Below are 16,954 nucleotides of genomic sequence, written 5' to 3' on the forward strand. Positions count from 1 at the left end.
AAATTAACCCTGTGTTAAACTAATAAGCTGGTAATCAAAAATAAAAGGTTCACAGTAGGATTTTGCAAACTGTTTGGCCAACTGTTAGAAACAACCTGTGTCTACAATGCTGGTGGAGTTGTTGCTGATTCCTTGGAACTTGTAAGATACCAGTGGTAAATTTATTTTTAAGTATTTTTCTTTGTAATTATTAGGACTGTCTTCAATTCATGACTTCTTTTTCAGTGTTTAAAAAATGCTGTTTAGGTTTATTTATTTTTATTTTTTTAGTACTAGCACAGAGTCCACAAAGGTGAGGTAAGAAAGTAGAAAAGGAGATATGTCAACAGATACAGGGATTGAAGTAATACCATTGCTGGAAGGGGCCATGAGCCAAGGAATGTGGTAGGCCTGTAGAATCTAAAAAAGAGCAAGAAATAGATTCTCCCTCTCGACACCTGACACCTTTATTTTAGCTCCATTTTGAGTTCTAACTTCAAAAATATGCAATAATAAATTTGTGCTGTTTCAACACTTTGGCATTGCAAACTGACAATTGTATAGAAAAGGAATAGAGCCAGTTTTAAGGGGAAATATAATTGTGTATGATGGGCTAAAGCTGTGGGGCGAGGCTGCACAGGAAGTTCAGAAGATATAGAAACATTATGTCATGGTGAATGTTGCTTCTGTGTGAAGAAACAATCATCATTCTCATTATTGCTTTACCCCTCTTATCTTACATTAATACACAGTAGCCGACAATGAGATAGCTAGTAGAAAAAAACTATGTTGTGATAATTACCCGTTCGACCTTCAGCTTGGGCTTCCTTGCTAAAGAGGCCTCCACTAACAGTTAGAATCTGTATCTTGTATTTCTTGCCTGGTGTTAGATCTTCAAATTTGTGCTGTTTTGCAGTGGCTGGTTCTGAGATATTGCTCAGCAGGATCCCATTTTCATTTAGAAGCAGGATATCATATCTTTCTGCCATACCAACAGACTTTTGCCAACTTACTATTAAGGAATGACTGCTGTATGCATTGTCTGTAATTACTCCCTGAACAGAGGCTGGGACTACAGAGAAACAGAAAGAAAGGAGAAGATTCAGTTTATATCAGGGCAGGTGAAGCTGATTTAGCACTTAAGTCTTGAGTCAACAACACGTCTGTGTAGCTAAAAGGTGTAAGCATGCTAAACAAACTTACATTGCAATGAACAGCTTGGATGACTGAATTATGTATCATGTGTAGACTTTTATTTCCAACACAATTTAAGTCAAAGCTTCCAGCTTCAACTTAAGCAGTACCATGTAATAATATTTTCCCTACAACTCTGATGTAAAAGGCAAATTAATAGTATTAACTAATAATACTTTCCATTCTAGATTTCTTTTCTCATTCTATATGATCGCCATAGAAGACTGCCTATAATCCCATGGTTTAAGTTGTTGCCAGCATAAGGATCACTTCTAAATTTAAACTTAGTGTCCAGTCTCTCTTCTGGTTTTGCAAATTATCTCTCTCCCTACGAGTTTCACAGACACTCAACACTCTAGGGCCCCAACTAGAACTCTCCATTCCCATCTTCAACTTTCTTCTTTTTCTTTTCTTTTGTTTCCAGACAGAGCCTTGGCTATGTAACCCAGGCTGGCCTTAGACTCCCAATGAGTGCTGAGTGCTGAGACATCATGCATGTGTTACCATGCTCAGCTCCCTCCTCCAGCTTTCTTAGTGTCCTTTGTTCCTCTCTCTGGACTCAAGTCACAAATAGGTTGTCATTGTCTTCTATATATAATCAAGCACAAGTCGTAAAATGTCTTTGTCTAAAATCCTGTATCCTTTGAATCAGTCTACTTCCCCTTCTTTCCTATTACTGCCTTAGGATAAAAACATCTCTGATCTACCTGACTGCAACAGCTTTGTCTTACTATTTCCACTGCTTCATACTCCACACCATACCCAGCATATTCTCACAGCACTCCCTTGTCAAGGGCATGTAAGTGGCTCTCTGTAATTCTACAATACCTCACCCAGGCATACAAGGCTCTTCATGATTTGCTTTATTTACTTGCTTGGCCAGCTGGCTCACATCCTTTATTCTAGCACATTAAGCAGCACATGGTTCTCAATTGTGCTAAGCTTTCTCTCTTCTCTAGGACTTTGCTTTTTCTGCTGGGACCAAATTAACACACTCTCTCTCTCTCATATATATATATATATATATATATATATATATATATATATCCTAGATAGAAGACTTCTTAGTCTCTGTTGACATATTACTGTCTCTGGGAAGCTAGCCCAACTCTTCTTTTTCTTCCTATAACATCCTGAAATTACCTTTATTTTTTATTTACAACTTTGTACAGTTATGGTTTACTTATTTTTTATTGCTTTATTAGATTATGAAGTTCTTGACATCAATGCTCTATCTCGCTACTGAATTCTGACTTTGTTGAACTCAGTGCTTGGACACGAGGGCAAGCTTGTCAACACATTGATAGTACATCTATGCAAGTGAAATACAGACATAGTAGGGCATGAAATAGAAGGCCCTAAACCCACAACTACATGAATGGTCACGAGAATGGCATGAGATGATCATATCACAGTAGTTAGAACATGAAGTTTGGTGCCAAATATACCTAGACTTGAATTATGGCTGTAGATCTCATTTCATTTATTTTTGTAAATGTATCTTGAGTTTTCTGAGTTTTACTTTCCTCATCTATAAGATGGAAATCATAACCATTGATTGGTTATGATTCGGTAGTGTGATTTGGTGTCATTTTACATTTCTGGCTATTGTAGTCATTTATTTTTGTTTTTAACATAACATACTATGAGTGATTTGCCATTTACAATGACCTTCCTTTTGATTAGCAAAATCTCCATGAAAAAAGAAAATGCAAAATAAAAGAAGAAGAAGAAGAAAGGTTCTTGAACCCACAGCAAAGTGTACATACTTGGGGAATTTTAAATTTGGAAATACTTTGATTTGTGAACAGCTAAGCCCATTTGCCATCCCATTGTGGGGACGCGCAGGGCAGTGTATACTGTGGACCTCCCTAGGTCACAGGTGCTTACCTGTTCGTCCAAGTGCATCTACCTGGTTCTTCAGGGACCCACTGAGTGAGGCAATAGTGATCAGGTATTGTTCTCCGGCCTCCAGTCTGTGGAATGTGTGTTCAGAGATGTGCTTAGGGACAGTCTGGGACTCAACCTTCTGATTCTGCCTGAATGCTGACACCACATATGAGTCTATATCTCCACTGCCAGGGGTCCAGGTCACTGTCAAGCTATCTGTTGCTCCATTGGGAGAAATGTGAATATTTTTGACAGCACTAGGAACTGAAAAGAAAAGAAAGTGAAAAGCAATCAACTTAGAGAAAAAAACTGTAGGGGAAAAAACTGGAAAAACAAAGTTGTCACGCAGTGTTGAGGGGGTCATTTCATCCATAGTACTGTCAAAAAAATGGTCAAAAATTGGCCTGTAGCTGGGTAGTAGTGGCTCATGCCTATAATCCTAGTTACTCAGGAGGCTGATATCTGAGGATAGTGGTTTGAAGCCACCCTGGTAGGTAAATCCAAGAGACTGTTACCTCCCATTAACAAGAGAGGGCAAGGCTCAAGTGGTAGGGTGTGACCTTGAGTTAAAAAGCGAAGCAAGATCTAGCAGCTCTGAGTTCAACCCCACTACTAGCACAAAGGAAAATGTCATGCTTTTTATGTTTCACCATCTATTGAAAGAGTATGCATGAAAAAGGGTCAATTTTACATTTTTTCCTTTATTTTTTTTCTTTCAGATGTGGAACTTGAACTCAGGGCCCAGGTGTTGTCCCTGAGCCTCTTTGTGCTCAAGTCTAGCACTCTACCACTTGAGCTACAGTGCCACAAAGCCAGCCTGTGCTGGCTTTGCACCATGATTCTCAGATCTTAGCCTCCTGAATAGCTAGGATTACAGATGTGAGCCACTCACATCCGGCTTTCCTTTACTTTTAAACTGCAGATGAAGGAAGTTGAGAGAGAGAGAGAGAGAGACAGAAACAGAGATAGAGACAGAGAGACAGAGACAGAGAGATACAGAGACAGAGACAGAGACAGATAGAGACAGAGAAAGACAGAGAGAGACAGAGAGAGACAGACAGACAGAGAGAAACAGAGAGAGAGACAAAGAGAGAGACTAATGAGTGGAAATAAAAAATGCCAGCAAGGGGCTAGTTAGAATGCTTCCATCCCAATCTTGGTTTTCTTATTTACTACCTATGTAATAATAAGCAAATTATAAAATTTTGTTTCTATTGAACAAAATGCAGATATAAAAAGATCTGCTGTGAATCTAGTCCATGGTAACCCCAATAAATATGAACTATTATAGCAATATTGTTTAAAAATCCCCAAAGAAGGGACATACCCACAAAAGCTTTTTAAATTAAAATACAAGATACAAGTCAATGTTATTTCTCCCCTACAAAGTATTTCACTTTTGTTAATCTTGCTTGAACAGTATCATTACCATTATCAAGATAACTCTCTCCTTCTTTCTATCTCTTATTCCTTCAAATCTTGTCAAAATACTTGGGCTACCCACTATGTTAAATACATCTCCATTCATACTGGGGTTCAAGAACAGTATTTCAAATTACCTGTTAAACCTTCAATGAAGGCTGACTGTTGTACGTCTCCACTGATGGTCAAGACAAGAATCTTGTACTGGCGCCCTGGCGTTAGGGAGGTAAACCGAAACTCTGTTGCAGTATTTATCAGGTGAAAAGGAGGAAATACTTTCATGTCATTGAAAAGGAGCTGGATCTCATACTGGTCCACATCCCCATCAGCTGGTGACCAGGTCACGTACAGGTCTTCAGTGCTTCTGTTCTGCAGTGTTAGATCCTTTACAGGCTCTGGGACTAGGGAGAAAAGTGAGAAATCACATCAGGGAAGAACCTGATCAAATTTACTTATGCAATCATTTATGAAATCACGTTCAAGGAACTGGAAAACATCTCTTTTCTCCAAATAAACCACTTGAGTTACTTCATGCACAATGAAACAAGAAAAAAATTGGAAGCACCTATTAGAATTGTGATTTTTCCCTTACAGAAATCTTAGATGCTACACATTGGTAGGATATAATTACAAAAAGAGTTATGATCTCAATCATACGATACAATGAGAAGTCTGGAATTTTAATGCCTCTATGCAAGAAGAGATGGAAGACAAATTGAACATTGGGCCTTCTTACTCCCTTACCCTGCTCACTTTTATCTACCAATAAATATTCTGTCATTATAAGCCATAGTTTGTCCAAATGATGTTAGATACAAGTGAAGCTTAAAAGGAATGCAATGTACAAATCAGTAAACAGAGAAAATTCAAGATGCAGACAAATTATTTAGCCAATGCCTTTAAGTCCAGCCATCAGCAGCTTTTACAAATCTTTCCACTTACTTGTTCTTCCATTCCCTTGTTCACTGGCTTCATATTGCCCACTTTTTGTACTAACAGTGACACTGTACAACCGTCCAGGGATGAGCTGAACAAATACACACTCGTTTTCTGACTTGGGAATGTTCTTGGTTTGAATGAAGTTGTGTTTGTTTTTAATGGTGACTTCATAATGATCAAAATCTCCTGCGGCATGCACCCAGGACACCTTCAAAGAATCACTCCTGGCAGAGTTGCTAACACTGACTCCTTGGACCTTGTTGGGCACTGAAAAAGAGAACAGAGAACAACCTCTCATAAATGGAAAACTAGGAGGGTAAAGAAAAACAACTAGATATTCACCGCACATAAAAAACCCAACCCTTCAACCTCCAGATCACAGGTTTCTGAAGAGGGAAGATTGTTCAATTAGTTGAAGTGGTTAAATAAGTCTCTTAACTGAATCTGAAGAGTGCATTCTAATCCTGCTGTTTGCCTCCACAAAACATCATGTGTAAGATAAAGAATGTTAAAAATAGTAACTAGTATGCTTACTATGAAGAGGGTGAAGATATTAATAATTGCAACCCATCTTAGAGACTCTAGATGTGATTAAAAAGTTACCAAGCAAAGTATAAATAACCCAAAAGGAAGATGGAAAAAGAAAAAACCACATCTGTTTTATTAAGATATAAAGAAATGATCCACATCATTAATCTCAAGGAAATAATAATGAAGACCATAGTAAAATAACATTTTGCATTCATTGACCAGCAAAATTTAAAAGCCTTGTTAAACCAAGTGAAGGTGAGGATGCTCTGATCAGATTAATTGCAACTATATGCAGGGAAATGTTACATAATAGGCAACAGTTTTCTTTTTTTTTAATTTTAATTTTTTGTGAACATACTGTACAGAGGGGTTACAATTACATGGGCAAGATAATGAGAAAACAGTTTTCTTCTTGTTGACTCACGACATAAAAAATGTGGATTTCTTGCCCTTCACATCACACACAAAATAATCTCAATAGTATAATGACAGAAAAATCCAAGTTCTTCCAAAGATGACATGTTATATTTAAAACACCTCTTTTTTGCACAATGTTAGAACAACTAAAAGTTTCTTTTTAAAAAATTCATAGTTTTCGGACTAGACATGGATGCAACAAAATGATGTAAGATGAAAGCAAGAGAGAGACGAACGTGAGTCAAGACCCTGGGATGGGTTTGAGAGGTGATAGACATTATTGTATAAATCCTAGCGTTTACATTAAGCAGCAGTTTCTCATGTACATCTTGAAAAATATCTATAACTACCAACTAGATGTCCTATACAATGTAAGTGGTAATTTGCTGCATTATTTTCTGAACCAAGGACATTTTTTGAATAATGTCTGCAGTTTTGTCCACCTGAGGCTCTTCCCCATAAACAAACAACCTATATATCCAGTTTCCCCTTCCAAGCCACAGTAAAATAGCAATTTCAGTTTTGGCATCTAAGCTACATTTTCCACAATGTTTATACATTTCATTAACACTTTTGTTACTTTTGTATTAATTCTATTTATATTAGAACATAGCTCATCATAGCAAGAGAAGTTTGTTTGTTTTTCTTCCCCCTCTTGATATCTAAAATGAATTAAAGTTTGGTTAGAATTTAGTGACTGCAGAGTTAAGACATTGTACATGTGGGCTACGAAAGGTCAACAATCCAAGCAGTTTACTGAAGGCAAAGTAGTGATGACAGTAAGGACAACTAGACTGAATACCATGGTAAGTCAATAAAAAGTCTCTCCAGGTGGAACTGGAAGTGCTTTGCAAAACCTGCCTTGCTGCATAGTGAGACGAGGTGACACAGAATTAGACATACTGCTATTCTCACCCAAAAGCTTGAAGAAAAGCATTAGAAAAGAGAATTAAGATAATCAGCCAAAATCAATAAGACAACAATTTAGGCACAAGTTAGAAATTGTAAAAATCATTTGCTTCTGATGGTTTGCACCAAATCCAAGTTTGTACTGCTAAAAGAATCAAGAGGGTGCTTTGAAAGAGAATTGCTTTTCTTACCTTGAGGAGCAGTCTTAATGAAAGGTCTTACATTATTAAAGTCAGAAATTGGTAATGTTAATGAATAAATGTTGATGGGAAGCAAGGGGTTAGAAAGTATGTGATATATCCTTAATTTGTACTGATTTTTAGATTCAGTATAAATTGACCTATGTGAGACTTTCACATAAGTCTGCTTTGTAAGTAGAAATCAGCTTTTCACATTGAAGTCCTGACTGTGGTTATCAGTATAATTAGAATGTAGATGATTTGATAGTAGGGATAATCTCTCTGTATCCCTGACAATGCTCTCAAGTATGGCTCTGAAAATAGTCAACCATGTGACCTCAGAGAAGTCATACTTTTGGGGATTTTTTTCTCCATATGAGAAGATGGGAACAGATTATTATGAGGGCTAATTCAATTCAAGCATTCTGTAATGATGTAAAGCAGTAGTTTTGGGGAGAACTATAGAAACTACAAAATTTGAAAGCCTTGGACTCTCTCTCTCTTTCTCTCTCTCTCTGAAGAAATGTACATGCTTTTCCTATCTCTTACAACTCAATGGGTAATTTTACAGTTCTGAAGTCCACTCATGGGCCACCAGGGGAAAAACCCTCATCCAAGTGATTTCTGATTATTCATATAGCACACACTTGCTAAGTATCTACTGGACCTCAGACATTGTGTTAGACAGTAAGATGAGGCCTGTTATCTCAGATCTTCATGGAAAAAGAGACATTTTCACATGCAAAAATCAATCCAGAACTCAGTAGGAAAGACTTGACAAAATATTGATATCAACCTTAAGCAGAAATCTCAGCTGTACACCCCAGAAAGCATAAATGGTGGCTGTCTATATTTAGTTCTTTCTAGCACATCAGAGGCCTGACATTCATTTGCTAAGACTTTTGATTCCTAGTCTCAGAACTATAAAGGTCCGCATTGTCATCTGTGAAAATCTCTTGACCAACATTATTTTTCAGGAAGGATTTTAGAACAGAGAGAGAAAGAGAAATACAGAGAGAGAGAGAGAGAGAAATAGAGGGGGGAGGGAGCTTTGTAGCTTTGCAATGGATTAGAACTAAGTTTAATTCCAGGATATTTAATAAGGTTAACAATTGGGTAATTTTTTTACCTTCCTGAACCTGGTTTCCAAATCTGTAAAATGGGATTTTTTTGCTGGGGGGGGGGGAGTTGGTTGTGGGGCTTGAACTCTGGGCCTGGGCGCTGTCCTTCAGCTTTTCAGCTCAAGACAAGTGTCTACCACTTGAGCCACAGTGCCACTTCTGGTTTTCTGATGGTTAATTGGAGATAAGAGTCTCATGGACTTTCCTACCCAGGCTGACTTTGAACCGGGATCCTCAGATAGGCCTCCTGAGTAACTAGGACTACAGGTATGAGCCACCAGCGCCCAGCTAAAATGGGATTTTTTTGTGACTTTTTCAAGCAAGAAGTTTCAAAAGATGGGCTACTTAATACATGCAAAGCCAGGTTCTGAGAACCAAAAATACTCCCTAAACAGAAATACTTGTTACATTACTTGAATATCATATGAATTCTAGTGACAAAAAGCTTCCCATATAGGTTATCAGCAGGTGGTTCTTGAGCCAAAAGGACTCACTAACAATTTTGTGATCTCAGCTTCCTTTCTTCCTGTCTCCCTGAAGTGTCCTGAGCCTCACTGGTTGGTTCTTAGGAAGTCCAGAGTCTTCACACATCCTTACCTGTCCTCTCTTGGCTGAAGGAATGATTTTCATATTTGCCACTCCTGGTAGCAATGGTCACATTGTAGAGGCGGCCTGGGGTGAGCGAGCTGAAGGAACATTCACTGGCAGACTTGGCAATGACGAGAGACTGAACCACTGTGCCCTCATGGGAGAGTGTCACCACATAATTATCCACATCTCCAGGTGCCGGCAGCCAGGAAACTCTGAGGTAGTCATTTCGACCAGAATTGTTCACTGTCACTCCACTTACACTAGAAGGAACTGTGGTTTCGAAAAAGGGAGGGATTAAAAATAGACACACACAATCAAAAGTTCAAGTCACTTATTGTGGGGGGTAAGGGTGGGGGAATCAAAAGCTGAAGATTAAGGAGAATTCATGTGATTACAGAGGAGATCAAGGAAGAGTGAGGATTTTACTTCAGCCACTGGAATCCAGAAAGCTAAGCAATGCTGAAATGCAAAGAGGCCTTTGGATGTCTCTGAAATACAAGCATGTGGCGATTACATCTTTATGGGGCTGCTATTTTAAGTGAAGGTATTTTTATGTGAATTTGTCAGGAATTTCCCTAGAGAAAAGTGAACACACATTTTAACAGTCCAAATGCATCAACTTGAAGCAACATCACCAATAAAGCAAAGGTGTTGGTGATAAAAGGTAAAGAATTGAATAGCTTTTCTAAAGATGTTAGAGTCTGGTAACATCTTCCGTCTTCTGTGATGAAATCATTCCTGGGGAGTTTAACAGCTAACACAAACTCCAGGTACCTGTTTTCCCTTTGCAAAGCATTTTCTGCCCTCTAGTGGTAGGAAACAAGCCTAAAAGTCTAGCCTGGACTCAGTACTAAGTCTGGAGTCATTCACTGTTAATGGTGATATTGGTCTGGTCTTTCTAATGTCAACTGTAACTGTTTGCTTGTATCAGTTGTAAATCACTGCCACAAACATTTACTGATAACCTACTAAGTACCAGATATACAAAATTGGTAAAGAAATGAATACACTTAGGAGAGTATACAGATGGAAATCAGGAATTGTGGTTTTGAATAAAATTGTCTTGAAGTATCTAGTAATCAGCTCTGCCATTAGTGAATATCAGAATAAAATTCTACATTATGTAGGACCTGCACTACTGTTTTTAATCATAGTTACATCAGCTGATTATTTCCATGCAATTGTCACTTATGAGTACATCATATATAATGGACAAGATTTGGCTAAATGGCTCTCACACTCCTAATCTAACAGTGACCTGATTTTGTAAATTAAGACTCAAAGTCTACTTCACATAAAATTTTTACAACAGGACTCGCAGAACAATGGGGCAATGAGTAGCGGGTGGCTAGGCAGGGTATATCTGGGGCAAAGATAAAGAAGATTGAAAACTTGAAATAGACTATTGGCAACTACAAAAATGTAACAAGGAAACCTGTTGAGGGTACTATTTCTTAGATGGAAGGATACAGGGATGGGAGAGAGGGGATAAAATTAATTGGAATGGAGTGTAAACATGTGTGACAATGTAACAGTGAAATCCCTGTATGCATGACTGATATAAACCAATACAAAAAAAGAGTGAGGAGAAAGAAGATTCCAGGAAAGACAGATGGCAGTGTCTTCAGCCACAGAATGGGACAATGAGCCTACAACAGTAAATTTCTGTCAAGATCACAAAAATCCTTTTCAATAATTTAGTTGCTCTTCTACTGCTTTATAAAAGTAACGTTTTTTGAGTTTGTTAAGTGGGGAAGTTTCATGCTTTTAGAAAGAGAATGTCCACAACTATTAATTAGTCTTAGGGTGTTGGGGATAAAGAAGAATCCCCCAAACCCAACTTAACAATTATGTAAAATCAAGTAGGCAAGATCAGAGACCTGATTGTGAATTCACCAATAGCTATCAAAGCTTCTGTTGAGTTTATTTAATTTTTTTCCTAAGGAACTGGAATGCAAATGTCAAATATTATATGAAATAACATAGTGTGTTATTATGTTTATGTATTTTAATTACATTAGGTAGAAAATCATATTTCCTTCTTTGATGCCATATCTCTCTGATATATATATACACATATATACATATATGTGTGTGTGTATATATCTCTATCTATCTATCTATCTATCTATCTATCTATCTATCTATCTATCTATCTGTAGTTGCAGTGACACTAATTTGAACATTTAGCTCTCTGGCCCTGTTTGACAAGTAATATTCAAGTCAGGATCATTATTTATATGGCAGGTAGTATTGAGCATTTGCTTAATGTTGCTTATAAAAACATATGAGACTTTTATCCAAGAGCAGTGGCACTTGCCTATAGTCCCAACTAAGAACTAAGGAAGGATGGCCAACTTAAACTCAGGTAACTTGAGGCAACATAGCAAGTCTCTCCTCTCTCCCTCGCTCCTCCCCCCTGCCACCTGGTGTGTGTGTGTGTGTGTGTGTGTGTGTGTGTGTGTGTGTGTGTGTGTGTGTATAGACTACTTGAAAGCTATATCAACTCAACTTTTGTGAATTAATGAGAATCTTCCCATGTTTTGAAGCCAAGGATGTGAAAAGGAGTGGAAGATATCTCATTACTTGTTTCTGTTAAGAGGGACATAAACATTTCAAAAGAAATCAACTGAATGAGAGGATAAGTTTAGGTATCAAATGATTATCACACTATTGTGAAACTTCATCTAGGCCAGGGCACTGGTAGCTCATGCCTGTAATCCTAGTTACTGAGAAAGCTGAGACCTGAGGATCACAGTTCACAGCTATCCTGAGACTCTTACCTCCAATTAACCACCAGAAAACTGGAAGTGGAGCTGTAGCTCAAAATGGTAGCGTGCTAGCATTGAGGAAAAGAGCTCGGGGACAGCTCTCAGGCGCTCAATTCAAGCCCCACAACCAAAAAAAAGAAAAAAAAGAAAAAGAAAAAAATAATCTAGAAGCTCTGAAATGTTTGTGTAATTCAGTATTCTCTCCCATCTTTGTGCATCAGCCAGCTTTCCCGTCATTCCAGTTACTGTCTGGATGGTATTGACAACTGACTTTTAGGAAGGAAAGAAATGGGCTTGCTTTTTAGGATCAGTTGATGGTCCAGGAGCGTCCATGAACTCGGATGTCTGTAGGTTACAGACACACACATCTCTACCTCTTACCTGTTCTTCCCTCCACCACCACTTGCCGGGAAGCGATCCCTCCACTCACTGTCGTCACCACCACAGAGTAGAGGCTGCCTGGTTTGAGTGAGTGAAAGCTGTATCTGTTGGTCTCGCGGGACACACTTTCATTTTTGATGACCACATTTTCGTGGATCAGTAAGACTTGGTAAAATTCTATGTCTCCTTGTGCCTTGGTCCAGTTAGTGAACAGACTATTGGTCATTCCTTGATTGGCCACGTGTAAGCCAGTCACTTGAGCTGGTACTGAAACACAGGAGACAGAAGACAAAGCAAATTATACTTGGTTACCATAAGTGGGTATGAGAAAAAGGAGTCAGAAATGGAGGCTGGCTTGAAAGTATTAAGAATAAATATAGGGTTTTGCCATAACCTCCTCACTCTGTTTCCTGTGGCACACGGGCAACCATTGTCCTGTTGCTTGTATGGAAGATTTTAATAAAGTGATTTAGGACCCCAAAATGACACGATACATGCATATTATTTTATATTTATATTATATCATATTATTTTAGAAATATTTTATACTATATTATACTGCGTATACTTAGTATTTAATTTAAATACTTAATACTTTAAATATTAAGTCTTTTTATTTAAATTCTAAAGGCTGTTGTTTTTAATATGACCTTATATGTTTCCACTCCATAAGAATTCAAAGCTCTGTGAGCTACTTAAGCCAAACCTATGTGATCTATTTATGGTCTAGCAGACAAATGACTCCCATCTGGACACATTCTCAAAAAGGCGATTCTTATGAAACATGTTAATCCTACAATAATATAATAAATGATAGCATATAGAAAAATAATGATTATAATTATAACCACTGCCAGTTATGTGCTAAGTGACTTCTAGAAGTTATATGATTTGATACTCATCCAAAGCTCTATAAAGTTCATTTTCTTCTTCCCTTTACTAGTGAGTACAATGCAAGTACTTTTAGCTTCTATCACAGTGCTGACAAGTTAGCAAATTGGGACCCACTGTCACATGTGTGTAACCATGTAAGCCTCTGACACCTTTGCACTAGCAGACTCTTGGCACTTCCAACTTGTCCATTAACCAATCTTATACACAGACATGAAAATTGGCAATTGGTTGTAGTATATTTCACTTTGTGCCTCTTCCTTGCATTATAGTAATCAGACAAAACTCTAGCATCCTTCTTAAAAGTTCATTTACTTTTAGATTAAGATAGAGACATTCATTTAAAATGCTTACTATCAATGGATCAGCAGATGTCATTCCAATGTTAAATTTTATAGAGAAAGCAAAATAACTACAATAACTAAAACAACTGTGGGAAAATAAAGGACAAAGTTGAAGGATTGAAAGCACTAGGTTTCACTAGTAAGCTATGATTAACAAGACAATAGAATACTGGCAACAGGCAGATGGACACACATATTGATGAAATGGCATCAACAATCCAGGCTAAGACCAGTAAGTACAGAGTCAATTATTTTCTTTTACATATATGTCTTTGCATTAAATGGAGAAATTGATTGTTCCCTAACAAAACCCTAGAATGGTATTTTTCAATGTTTTAAGAGCAAACAACTTCAAACATAAAACTGAAACAGAAGAAAATATCTTTCAAGGGCTAGTGGTATAACTGAATACCTATCCAATCACCACCCAAAACTAGCAAACGAAAACCAAACAAAATGTAAGACTGAAGGTTTAGAGCTACAGAAAGACATATCCAAAACAAAAGTGGAGAGACTGCCCTCCTAGAAACTCTCACAAAGAAATTTGAATAATTTCCTGTATAATGAAGGATAATATACCCCAAATGAAACTTCTGAGATACAGAAAGAAAAGATGAAGGAAATATGTTAAGTTGGGAGACACGTGTAAAGACCTCTGCACTATTTAACACAATTATAATATCATTTGTGGAGTTTCAAAGGCAGAAATAAAACAGGGTAAAAATACCATATGAATTGAAATGGGAACTCTTCATGAAGGCACTACTTCTTGTTTTGCTGAGCAAATGAGAGCAATTCTGAGACAACAGCTTGACATAGTATCTATCCACCTGTTGGTGCCTGTAGCCATTTACTCCCCTTCCAGCTAACATGGAGGTAAAATCAGTTCTGTTCCTTGTCTTGTGGCCTCTATTCATCCCTTTTACCTACTCACAGAATCACAGTAATTTTTGCCTTTCTTTACTCCATCATCATATTCTCTATTCTTCTAGATTATTGCCATCAGCATAAAAACATGTTCTTATTTCTTCGATTAAAAATAATCTTCCTTTCAACCATTCTCTCTTCTCAGTGCCAATTTCTCTGTTTTCTTTGCAACAAAACTTGTTGGGAGGATTATTCACTACTTTATTTAAATTTTAGTAAAATAAAACCCAAGCACAATAAAAAGAACTATTGTAAAACAAATTTAAAAAAGCAAAACAGAAAGAACCCACCCTCACCAAATGCTAATAGATACCACACCCAATTGGCATAACAAGAACTTTGTAAACATTTGTAAGATGCACGTTAAATCCTTCAGCAGGAAAAACACTGTAAAATCTAAAATTTGCAAAGGTAATTACCTGTTCTTCCTTTTATTGAAGAGGAATTTTTTAAGTCTCCACTAATACTGGTGACAGTGGCTGTGTATTTTCGGCCGGGCTCCAGGTCCGTGAAAGTGAATTCTTTAGCGTCTTTGGAGAGTGATTTGTGGATGAGTAAGAGTTCTCTGTCAGCTAGTGAAATGATATATCTCTCCCATTCTGCTACAGGTGTCTGCCACATTATGCCCAGTGAAGATTCATTGGCATGTTTGACACGAAGCTGGAGGACAGCCAGGGGGACTGAAGAAAAGGAAAGGTCATTGATTGACTCCACATACTGTCCTCTTGGAATACTTACGGAACAGTTCTTAGAAAGCTGATCTCTTCTATTCTCAGAAGTGTTCCTCAGAACATTTTTTTCTCCTGATTTTTTTTTGTGTGTGGGGGGAACTGGTAGGCCTGGGCACTGTCCCTCAGCTCTTCAGCTCAAGGCTAGTGCTCTACCACTTGCGCCACAGCGCCACTTCTGGTTTTCTGGTGCTTAATTGGAGACAGGAGTCTCACGGAGTTTCCTTCCTCAGGCTAGCTTTGAACTGTGATCCTCAGATCTCAGCCTCCTGACTAGCTAGGATTACAGGTGTGAGCCACTGATGCCTGGCTCCTGAATGTTTATATTAGAAAAAAAATTACAAAAAACTTTATAGAACATCACCAGAACTATGAATTGAAAAGAATGGGAAACATCATTGGAAAAGTCATTTAGTTTGATCACATATTACTTTGAGCTTATCTTTCCCTACATATTCTGTGATACAAATGTATTTTAACACATCCTCTCATGCACAACCCCATAAAGAAAAGTCTACGTTTAGTATCAAAGTGGAGTGGAAAGTACTTGTTACCCTATAGCTAAGAAAGACTATGTGCTTCCTCTTTCATTTCTAGGCAGGAGCTACTGCTGGGTGAGGAGAAGGAAATAATAGTATATGATTAAGGAATCCTTTGTGCAAGCATTCAAAATTGCTTCCTTTTTTGGAGGAATTGCCTCCATTTCTTTGCAAGATTTTATTACAATTTCTAGGACATACTTCTCAGAGTAAGTGTTGATCCCACAACACGAGAGGGAAGACAAATTCTAAAAAAAAATCAAGTATGTAAAATTACATTGTGATTTTTTTCATCAAGAGAAATTTCTGTTATTCTACTGTTTTTTCTTCTTTAATATATAGATTTTATGTACTGATTTGAGGATGTACACTAAAGCCTACTTTGAGTAACTTTATTCATCATTGGAAGCTCAGTTTATGAAAATTTCTCCTCAGAATTATGCTACCACGAGGAGACTCTACAAATCCCTTGACCTTACGTTTTCAATGTATTTGAATTAAGTGATATAATATCTAGGAGGCCAGTGACACCTCTCCTGTGAACATTGAACACACCTAAGTCTTTGACCATGATCAAGAGATCACTGGAAGACACCATTGCAAAGTTATGGAGATAATGATCATTTCATTTGACATTCTTCTAATAAAGAGTATTGAATCAACACAATTATTTCCTTATTATCATCCAGGATTAATAGAGAAGACATCTGAATTTCACTCTATATGTGAAATACTCCACATCACAGGAATGATTATAAAAATATTATTGAGGAAACAAACTTGCAGAGATAATGACTTGCCTAAGGAATTGTAATCTATACTGGAGACAGCAAGATATCAAGAGCCATGTATCACTGTCTTTAATCTCTCTTCCTTAATATGCAAACATATTTTTCTCTATTACAAATTGACTCTTGCTATCTGAAATCTTCATCCTAGTCAATATAAGATTAAGGCAGTTGATCTACCAGCACTTTCCTTTCAGAGGACAGGTTAGTCTTTATTCTTAGATTATACTCTTCCTCTTATTTTGGCATCAAAATCTTTTTAAAGAAAATAATGGAGTTAGTAGTGGAAAGAATTTGTTGTGTGTGTGTGTGTGTGTGTGTGTGTGTGTGTGTGTGTGCGCGCGCGCGCCATTCTGGGGCTTGAACTCAAGGCCTGAACCCTGTCCCTAAGCTTCTCTTTGCTGAAGCCTAGT

General features: G+C 37.6%; 1 protein-coding gene across 2 annotated transcripts in view; it reads right to left on the reverse strand.

Moving 5' to 3' along the window:
* Ptprb (protein tyrosine phosphatase, receptor type, B) overlaps nucleotides 1–16,954 on the reverse strand; it is a 110,321-nt gene that overhangs the window by 43,984 nt on the left and 49,383 nt on the right. For both annotated transcript variants that reach the window (XM_013021373.1, XM_013021383.1), the window contains 7 exons: nucleotides 14,906–15,166; nucleotides 12,325–12,591; nucleotides 9,179–9,442; nucleotides 5,428–5,691; nucleotides 4,623–4,886; nucleotides 3,064–3,327; nucleotides 782–1,051 (listed from right to left, as the gene is read on the reverse strand). In XM_013021373.1, the coding sequence (XP_012876827.1) occupies nucleotides 782–1,051; nucleotides 3,064–3,327; nucleotides 4,623–4,886; nucleotides 5,428–5,691; nucleotides 9,179–9,442; nucleotides 12,325–12,591; nucleotides 14,906–15,166 (1,854 nt within the window). The remainder of the gene's footprint in view (nucleotides 1–781; nucleotides 1,052–3,063; nucleotides 3,328–4,622; nucleotides 4,887–5,427; nucleotides 5,692–9,178; nucleotides 9,443–12,324; nucleotides 12,592–14,905; nucleotides 15,167–16,954) is intronic.

This window comes from Dipodomys ordii, unplaced genomic scaffold (assembly GCF_000151885.1).
Source record: "Dipodomys ordii isolate 6190 unplaced genomic scaffold, Dord_2.0 Scaffold3, whole genome shotgun sequence".
Classification (NCBI taxonomy): Eukaryota; Metazoa; Chordata; class Mammalia; order Rodentia; family Heteromyidae; genus Dipodomys; species Dipodomys ordii.